Source organism: Frankliniella occidentalis, unplaced genomic scaffold (assembly GCF_000697945.3).
Source record: "Frankliniella occidentalis isolate FOCC.00 unplaced genomic scaffold, Focc_3.1 Scaffold156, whole genome shotgun sequence".
NCBI lineage: Eukaryota > Metazoa > Arthropoda > Insecta > Thysanoptera > Thripidae > Frankliniella > Frankliniella occidentalis.
The window spans coordinates 732,167-741,589 of record NW_026267282.1 but is presented as its reverse complement, the minus strand read 5'-3'; the positions used below and the strand labels follow the sequence as shown (position 1 = coordinate 741,589).

General features: G+C 45.3%; 3 protein-coding genes across 5 annotated transcripts in view; 2 read left to right on the top strand and 1 right to left on the bottom strand.

Moving 5' to 3' along the window:
- Positions 1 to 218: 218 nt before the first annotated feature.
- On the top strand, positions 219 to 6,669 carry LOC113204099 (proton myo-inositol cotransporter). Of its 3 annotated transcripts, none has more exons than XR_008011588.1 (13): positions 219 to 951; positions 1,244 to 1,341; positions 1,427 to 1,555; positions 1,783 to 1,936; positions 2,635 to 2,730; positions 2,812 to 2,923; positions 3,018 to 3,148; positions 3,235 to 3,398; positions 3,491 to 3,596; positions 3,700 to 3,959; positions 4,065 to 4,217; positions 4,298 to 6,175; positions 6,350 to 6,669. XR_008011588.1 is itself a non-coding variant. In XM_026419117.2 (13 exons), the coding sequence occupies exons 1-13, from the start codon at positions 773 to 775 to the stop codon at positions 6,408 to 6,410; spliced, it is 1,821 nt and encodes a 606-aa protein (XP_026274902.1). In that variant the 5' UTR covers positions 220 to 772; the 3' UTR covers positions 6,411 to 6,669. The 3 variants fall into 3 exon arrangements, 1 of the variants encoding a protein (XP_026274902.1); XR_003303280.2 differs by lacking the exon at positions 1,783 to 1,936 and adding an exon at positions 2,400 to 2,556 and having other exon boundaries at positions 220 to 951; XM_026419117.2 differs by lacking the exon at positions 1,783 to 1,936 and adding an exon at positions 2,400 to 2,556 and having other exon boundaries at positions 220 to 951; positions 4,298 to 4,472.
- Positions 6,670 to 7,351: 682 nt separating this feature from the next.
- LOC113204103 (uncharacterized) lies at positions 7,352 to 8,865 on the top strand. Its single transcript, XM_026419122.2, has 6 exons — positions 7,352 to 7,530; positions 7,604 to 7,768; positions 7,875 to 8,101; positions 8,198 to 8,356; positions 8,439 to 8,603; positions 8,712 to 8,865. The coding sequence occupies exons 2-6, from the start codon at positions 7,623 to 7,625 to the stop codon at positions 8,846 to 8,848; spliced, it is 834 nt and encodes a 277-aa protein (XP_026274907.1). The 5' UTR covers positions 7,352 to 7,530; positions 7,604 to 7,622; the 3' UTR covers positions 8,849 to 8,865.
- Positions 8,866 to 8,892: 27 nt separating this feature from the next.
- Positions 8,893 to 9,423, bottom strand: part of LOC113204104 (uncharacterized) — a 2,287-nt gene continuing 1,756 nt past the window's right edge. The window contains exon 5 of the mRNA XM_026419123.2: positions 8,893 to 9,315. Coding sequence (XP_026274908.1) covers positions 9,040 to 9,315 — 276 coding nt within the window. The 3' untranslated portion in view covers positions 8,893 to 9,039. The remainder of the gene's footprint in view (positions 9,316 to 9,423) is intronic.

The following is a 9,423-nucleotide window of genomic DNA, read 5'->3' as shown; positions in this document are numbered from 1 at the left end:
TCATGCTGCCCTGCCACACCCAACTCTGTCGCCATACACCCGCTAAAGATGATGGGAGCGGGACCGCGCAGTCGCAAAAGACGGGCTGTGTCCGGGTAGCGCTGCCGGGGGGCCCTTCGCGCCCGCGCTCGCGTATGGGTGAGGGTGCTCGGGTGTGTTCGGACGCGGCCTGGGGGGCGTTGTTTGTAGCGCCCCGGGTGAGATATAAACGCGGAGTGTGCAAAACGCTGCGCAGATACCCGGGTGTGTCGAAGGACGGCAGTCAGAGCGTGCTTGGTGTTCGTCAGCGAGTGTCAGTGGCAGGACCTACCAGCGGTGACATCAAGCTCGGATGCAGTGGACCACGAAGCAGCAGGGAATTACCAGCCTCCTCCAGCTGAGCGCGGACGGCACTACCCCGCCACCGAGAGACACTCGGAAGAACAGGCGCTGGAAGAGGCGCTAGCGCCGCGACGGAGGGAGGCTGAACTAACGACGGGGTGGTTTGCGTGTGCGCGTGCGGGCCATTGACGTTTTTCGTCTTTTCAACCCCTTCGCCGTCGTCTTTGGGTCAGCTGTTGCAAACTGTAACAGTTGCTCTGAGTTGGAGACTCACACCCAGACCTGGGCTTCTCGGGGGAAGTTAAGGCATGGCGAATTCCTTCAGATCTCTCGATTAAGTGTCCCCTCTCCAGCGTCTTGAAGCGGAGTTAAAAGTTGTACTGCTGTATAGGGGTTGCAACAGCCCCTCCGACTCGTACTTGTAAGATTGAACGTTTAAACGAGTGCCAGCATGACGACCAAGTACCAGTCAAATGTGGACATGACGAGTAAGGAGGATCTGCTTTCGGAGAGAGGACTGAAGCGCCGGTCCAAGTTTTATGTGTTCACCCTTACCACTCTGAGCACCCTTGGGGGATTTCTATTTGGATATGATACTGGTGTGGTTTCTGGAGCTATGCTCCTCATCAAGTAAGTAATGTCGACCATGGCTTAACATGATCAGACTTATGTGAATTGTCTTGAAACAATTGAAACACATTCTTATGTCAAGCTTGAGCTGCAAACGACTTAATTTTGAGTTAAATCTTTCTTGATGAATTAACCTACAATCTGTGGCAAAGATTTTTTTTCAGTTCTCACATTTTTGTGCATTTTATTGTATTTTTAAGTGTTTTTTTCTTCTTTTATTTGTAAACGCAAGAAGAAAGAAAGGAAATACCTCTTATTTGCAGTGAGCTTATAAATTTCTTCTTCTTTACAGCAAAGACTTTGAAATGTCTCCTGTTTGGCATGAATTAATAGTGTCCTCGACAATTGCCGCAGCACTTGTGTTCTCCTTGATTGGAGGATGGTTCTCCGGTAAAGTTTATGTCGTCATACGCTATAATCTTTTTCCTAAGGTTGAATTGCAAAACAATGTTTTACTTTTGACATGTTTTATCAGATCGATTTGGAAGGAAGAAGGCAATTCTTATATCTGGGGTGATATTTACTGGTGGATCAATAATTATGGGAGTTGCTCAAAACAAAGAAATTCTTCTTGTTGGTCGTATTATTATTGGCGTTGCTGTGGGTATGTAGAAAAAATCTTATATTAATCTTTTTATGTCTGTGTTTTCTTCTGCTGAAAATTACAAACTTTCTAAAATGAAGTCCTTAATTATCTCAATGGCTTTACTCTTAACGTGTATTACAGCCAATGTGCTTGACTAGACATACCATTGTGGCATCAATCTACACTTGTTGTGGTGTTTTTTGATTTCTCTCTTAAAATTGCTTGCTTCATGTTGCATGGTGTAGGATTCACATCTGTGGCAGCTCCTCAATATCTGGAAGAGATGTCATCTCGTGATGCTTCATCTATGCCCTCATTCGTCACCCATGTTGCATTTGGGCAATTGGTATCAGCTATTATGTGTGGATTATTAGCAGACATGCCTCATTACGGATGGAGGTTAGTTAAAAACTGTATTCATCATTTCAGCAGCACTGTGCATATTTTTGTAGGATATTGTCCACATTTTTTTCCTGATCATCAGTATGACTTTTAGAAAATCTTTTTGTGTGTGTTATATTGGAGATTGAAAAACCGTGGCAATTTTGTTTACTAATTTTGCAGATTTTTTGTTCTTGTTCATTTTTTAATTTTTTTTTATTTTTTTTTGCATGGCTATGGAGTCATAGATTAAGAAGTTTTCTGCTTTTTATTGGTAGCTTACAACTTTATTTATTTTCATATTAACAGCTTTCAGCCTTTTTTATGTCATTAATACATGTCATCCTTTTTCTAAACACTGCTTAATTTTAAAACTGTTACTCAAAGTACCAGTTTACTTCTCACTTTTTCCATGACTTTCAATTTTTTTCAGTTTTGTTGTAGAGCTCTACACCTAGGTTTTGAATTTGCATGTTGTAAGGTTTCGAGAGCATGAGCGTGCCCGTGTACATAGCTGAGTGTGCAGATTCAGCTAGCCGTGGCATGCTTGTTACTGCATATCAGTTGTTTATTACGCTTGGCTTGCTTGCTGCAAGTATAATTGCTGGTCTGTATTCAACGTCTTATGAAGGCTGGAGGTAAGATATACTACCTTAAACCAAGTACCTACATTTTTATAAATGATTACAACCCTCTTATAAATGTAAACTTGGCAGGTACATGCTTGGATTAGCTGCTGTCCCAGCAGCAATTCAGTTTCTTGGCTTTTGCCTCATGCCAGAAAGTCCTCGTTGGCTTGCAGCTCAAAAAAGGTAAATGATATATGTATGATGCATTATGGGATATGAAAATTAAAATGTTTGTTGCTGAGGTCAAGAATTTTGTTTTCGTAGGTATAATGAGGCAAATAAAGTTCTCAAAGCCATTAGAGGATCGGCAGCAGTGGCAGATCAAGAGCTTGCTTCAATTAAAGCAACAATTGAAGATAAAGAGCGAGAGATGGAGGCATGTTTTTTCTGTTTTTAACTTTGAAAATTTATTGTATTCTTGACTTGGGTTAATACTTTTTTACTTACTGTTATGTGTTTTGCTTATTCAGGAGCAGATTGCCCTCAATGGTGGAAGTCCTTTGTATGTCCAAGTCTTCAGGTCACCTGGCGTGCGCAGAGCTCTATGCATTGGTTTTTGTATGCAGATTTTCCAGCAACTGTCTGGAATCAATACTGTGATGTATGAAGCACACTTGAAAAGTTTATATTTATTTCTCATTTAAAGGAAAATTTAAAAATTTGTCTCTGTCATTTTTCTTAATATAGGTATTACAGTGCGTCAATTATTAGGATGTCAGGTATTAGGGAAGAATCAATGGCAATTTGGATATCTGCTGGAGTTTCTGCTGTGAATTTCATCTGTACCTTCATTGGGTTGTTCTTTGTTGACCGTGCTGGACGTCGTAAGCTGGTTCTCATCTCTTATGCTGGTAATTGAAGAAAATTCGGTACCCCATTAGACATCTTTTTTTAAAACGATCATAACTTTTCTCCTAATTCATTCATTTTCTTTTTTAACCAGGTGTAATTTGCTCATTGGTTTTACTCGGAGTTGGATTCTCTCTCATGAATTCCGATTCTCCTTTAGTGACACAAGTTAACACAAATGATAGATGTGGCAAATCTTAGTAAGAATATAGATGGAAACCAATTTTTATTTCTGAAACATAAGCATTAAATTCATTACAAGAAAAAGTATTTCCAATTAACATTTTTCTTTTGCTTCCACAGTTCATGTCAAGAATGCATCAGTGTTCCAGACGGTTGTGGATTCTGCTTTGTGAAAGCTGGAAATGGATCTATTCTAGATGGTTCATGCTGGAAATTAGATGCGGACTCTGGAAAACCTACGGACGGGCAGTGCTCAGAAAAAAGTGATTTATTGACCAAATATCCTGCTAATATTGACTTTGCTAATGGCTGGTGCCCAACGAAATACTTCTGGCTGCCAATTTTGGCAATGACTTTGTATCTTGTTTCTTTTGCTCCGGGTAAGATTTTCTTATAGGTCTATTTCTTTTAATTTTTTCCAATAAAACTGATATGGTGTGTCACTTTGCTTCAGCTTCTAATTTGTACATCTATCTTGCTTATAGGTATGGGTCCTATGCCGTGGACCATCAATTCTGAAATATATCCTCTATGGGCCCGTGGTTTCTGCACTAGTATAACAACAAGTGCAAGTTGGCTAGGGAATTTGATTATATCTGCTTCTTTTCTCTCTCTCATTGAAGCACTTGGAAATGCAGGTAATATTAAGTGTATGTTTTAATACTAAGGTAATGTCTGTAATAAAACACACCTAATTTATTTAAAATTTTTATTTCAGGAGCATTCTTTTTATATGTGGGCATTGCTCTCATAGGATTTTCCATCATCTTTGCATTCCTTCCCGAAACCAGGGGTCGAACCCTTGAGGAAATGGAGAGCCTGTTCTTGGGACCGTTGTTCGTTTGCTGCCGTGGACGTAAAAGTGGCAGTACTCTAGGCTCCAACAACGTGCAGTATGTACACATTCGAGGGCTAAATCGAGCTTCTCCAAGGTCATCAACTCGTCCTGGGGAACTGGGCACTGTCGCAGATGCTTACAACAGTGACGATAGCGACAATTAATTAACAGGGGGTCTGGGGAAATGTATAGAATTCTCATTGATGTATGTTGGGTGGCTTTCTGCTTACAAAAGGTGACGGAGCAACTTCTGAATAGCTCTTTTTTTTATTGCCATGCCATGACATATTTCTTGTGTTTACCAACAGATCTCATAATTTCTTTGTTAGAATCAAGTGCTTTTTAAATCTGTCGCAGATGCTCACAGCAATGACGATAGCAACAATTAATTTACATGGAGGTCCTGGGATACGTGTAGAATTCCCCCTGGTGTATGTTGGGTGGCTTTCTGCTTACAAAAGATGAAGGGGTAAATTTTGAATTGCCCTCTTTTTTGCTGCCATGACATAACTCTTGTGTTTACCGACAGATCTCATTCTTTTTATGTCATAATCAAATGCTGCTCATATATACAAAACTTAAAATTTTCAATCATGAACAAGTGATTGGTAATAATTTTGAAAATTTATCAGATTTGGATTTAAAAAAAAAGAAAACACTTTAGATTAATGCACTTTTGTGAATTGAATTGAATTTTTATAAAGAAGTTCAAAATCTCAAAGTAGGAGTACATCATGTTTTGCTTTGACTGACATTGGAAACATTATTATTTCCCTTTTCTATTATTTTCAACTCTTTTTTTTTAACACTTATCTTTTATCTTAGCTGGTGCTAAAATGTATGAAACTTAATCTATGCTTTTAATATGTCTCAGTAAGAGCAGATAATTATAATACTATGTTAACATGTTCAGGAGCAAAGTTTGAGTGACCCTGTGCTTTGAATAGAAATGTATAACATGCATTGTTCTACTGAACATAGTATTGTAGCTTTGTAGTCAAAGTTACCAAAACGTTATCTAGATCCTGCCAAGAGCACCTCTTTTTTCTGTTCTTGCATCCTACTTTTACAAATCGTTGCATTTATCATGTGCCAGAGTGCTACATTACATTTCAAAATATTTAACACGAACGAACCAAGTTTTTTCTTGTGACTGACTGACTGTGTGTCCCTCCATTTCCTTGCTGTGTCGTGTGCAAGTTATTATTTTCATTAAGTGTTTTGCCAATGAAATATCCAGTGTTTAAAAACTATATTTTGTTATCTGGAAGTCTTTGTAAATACTTTTAATTGTTTATGGTATTCCCACAGGTATGGACCAATGTTAGATTTTAACTTGATTCACTTCTATCAAATGTTAGTGTTCTGAAAGTATTAGTATTTAACCCTTTGTTATCTGTTGCTTATTTAGTTACATCGTGCTGTGTTCTAGTCTTTTGACTACCTTGCAATTGTTTTAGTCTCTATATTCTATATGCAACGGTTTAGTCAAAACAAATAGGAAGAAAGCACTAATTGTTTAGTAATTAACTGTGCTTCACATTTTTCATATGCAAGATACCAGAGAAATTGTTTCAGAAAACATCTTAGGAATGGTTCTTGCAGTGCTAATTTCTGTGTGCTTTGTGCCTGTGTTAATTCCTCACTTTTTAGATGCTTTCAGTGTTAATGTCATCAATACATTTCCTGCATTTATGTCTTCTGCCTTTCTTTGTGTTCATTTTGACCTTAACCAAACCTGGAACTGTATTTTGCCTGGTAAGTCCAATCAGTTGACTTTTATCTTGACCATCGGTTTTTAAAGTATGATATTTGTTCCATTAAATAAGAGGCACTTTGAATCAAACCACAATGCAAAAGCTAGAAGGCACTGACAATTCTTTGATACCTTTAGTTCAAAATCATGTATTAATCTGATCTTTTTTGTTTTAGGAAAGAAAAAGAAGCCACAAATGTCGAAGCATATGTCCTTTCAGCATCTACGCATATGTAATTGTAGAAGACTTTTGCAAAATACTCTGTTGCGCTGGATTGAACAACATGCTGTAAAGTATACATAACTTGTACATAAAACCTTATCTGTGATTATATTTGTTACTTAGAAATAGAACTTTCTCTCACCATATAGTAAACTCAATATAATTCATGTTTATAAATATGTTTAGATTCACATCACTGCATGCAATCTCTACACTAGAATTGATCATTATTGTTGTATTCCCATTATGAAAATAAACATAGAATGTTTAATACCGAGATGTAATTGATCAACCTGTGGAGAAATTCACATTAAGAAAGAAAATGAGACACTACCTTAAGACAATTCTGGTTGGAGTACACCACACACAAAAATATCAAATACACCGACCGGGGCTGTCGCTTGGTAACGCGGGTACACTCACGCACCCTTCCCCGCCCTCTCCTCTCCTGACGTGGGGTTGGGGGCCGTGGGGCTGACAACAGGTGTACGAAGGGTTCGGGTAGAGCAGAACGACGGCGTAGAGAGACATGGACGCTATGGAGCTTGAGTCCGTTGGCACCTGGCCGCCCGCGCCGTGGCACAGTCTGCCTGACCTCGTACTCGTCAGGCTGTTCGGTTTCTTGGGCCCGAGGTGAGCGCCGCCGCAGCTCGTGCGCCCCCGAGTAGACCTAGCGGACCTAGAGCTTCCCTAACAGGGTGTGCATGGCGGCGGCAGGGACCGCCTGGGCGCGGGGTTCATGTGCCGGCGGTGGATGGACGCCTTGCTGGCCGCACCGCTGTGGCGCAGCGTCCGCGTGCAGCTGGGTGGCCCCACCTGCCCCACCACCGGGGCGGCGGGCGGCGCCGGCTGGGACGAGCGGGCGGCTGGCGTCGTCCTGGCATCGCCGCGATATGCCCCTCTGGTGCGTCGGCTCGAGCTGCGCTGGGCGCGCCCTGGCCATTCGCCGGGCGCGGCGTCCGCCAGCACGCTGGCGCCGGTGCTGCGCCTGCTGGAGGCCCTGCGTGCCGCGGGCCAGGCCGGCCACCTGCAGCTGGAGCAGCTGCAGCTGCGCGACCTGGCGCACAGCCACAAGTCCTGCGGCGGTGCGTCGCAGCGTGGGAAACTTCTCGCTGCGCTGTCCGCCTTCCTCGGGTGGGTGTTACAGACAGCTGCAGATGGACCCGACGGACCCCAGCACGGGGCTATGACCGCCTTGCTCTCGCAGGAGCCAGAGGCGCTTGGAGATGCTGTCGCTGGAGAACGCCTGCCTGGGCGTCTCGGAGGTCGTGCGCCTCCTCGGGGCCGCGGCGCGCAGCTCTGCGCAGGCCATCACCGCGCTCCGCCTGCGCGCCGCCTTCCGCGAGTGGCAGGCCCCGCACGCGTCGCCCAGGTGCGTGTGCTGCGCGATCCCGAGCCCTCGCGTGAGCCCGCCCGGCAGGCAGGCCGTCCCGCCGCGCTCAGCCCCGGAGCCGGTGGCCTACCTCGCGCCTGCGCAGGTTCTCCCGCGCCCTGCGGCGCGTCTGCCCGCTGTCCTCGCTGTGCCTGGACTACCCCGCGCTGTCCGACGCCACGCTCGGGCTGCTGGCCGAGTGCTGCGGCCCCGCCCTGCAACTCCTGTCCATCACCGTCCGGGACACCGACAATCGACAGCACGCCCTCTCAGAGGACGCCTGGGCCGGCGTTGCTCGCGCCTGCCCCGACCTCCGCACTGTCCTCAATATCGGTTTGGCGCAGTCCCAAGCGGATATATTTCTACCAGAATAGCATTGTTTTTTTCTGCAGTGCGACCTAATCATTTGTTATCTTCCTATTTGCACAGAGAACCTCGGCCACCACGAGGACATCGTTGGACTGCTCCTTCCTAGTATGCCGCTGTACGGTTTTCGCCTATACTCTGGCCGTGTCTGGGACCAGAGCCGCTCCAGGTCGTTCCGCTCCACCCTGCGCCTCCTCACCGCCAACTACCACCGGTCGCTGGGTAAGTTTCGCCTAAAGGCGTGGTAGTGTTCAGCCAAATTTTCGGTAATTTATACTCAATGTACTGTTCTTTCTTTTTCCAGAGATGGTCCAGCTCAACCTCAAGAACAGTCGCGAGCAGGTGGACGACGTGATCCTGGACCTGTTGGCTCGTTGCGACCGCCTGTCCCACTTCCACTTTGACGGCGTGCTCAGGAGGATGAGCACGGTCGGTGACATGTGCCGCCTGCGTCTCGACTCCGCCATCAGTGAGTGCCCTCCCCCCTCCCTCTTTTGCAGTACGATGGGCTGCCTAACGCCAGGGGGCTCCGCACTCGCACTCGAAGACACTGACTTGCATCTTTTTTCTGCCCTAGATTTCCACACTATTCACGTTCGACCCAAAATTATCAACAGCGAAATATGCTCCAGCACCAAAGACATTTTGGCGACTTTTCGCTGCCCTCTGGCAGAGAAGGAAGTGGACTTTAGAATCGAAATACCGAGCCGGTGACACACTCACGATGCAAGGCAAAATAAAATCCGAAACACCCCGTGTTTGTTTCCGACATAGAAAAAATAGATTTATTTGGTTAAAAAAGTGAACAGGGTGCGCACCATGCCTTTGGTGCATCGTGGAGAGTTCCTCCACATTTGAACTGGACGGCGTTTGACTAGTGGACGATTTCGTGAGCGGGAGCGCGCTCACTTCTTCTGCATCTCCTTGCACCGCTTGGTGGCGGCCTCCACCGCGCCGGACACGGCCGCGCGCACGGCGCACTTCTCCAGGTGGGCGAGGCCGGCGGCCGTGGAGCCCGCCGGCGAGGTGACGTCGTCGCGCAGCTTGGCGGGGTGCTGGCCGGTCTCCATGACGAGGTGGCCCGCCCCCAGGACGGTCTGCGCGGCCAGCTGGTAGGCGAGGTCCCTGGGCATGCCCTCCTTGACGGCGCCGTCAGCCAGTGCTTCGATCACCAGGAACACCTGTAGCAGTTACGCGGGACGGTCAGTGTCAGGTCGAAATGATTCTAGTTATGACTTTTGGTCACATCGCCGCACTCTCCTCTTTACGGTCAACCAACAGGAAAAAGG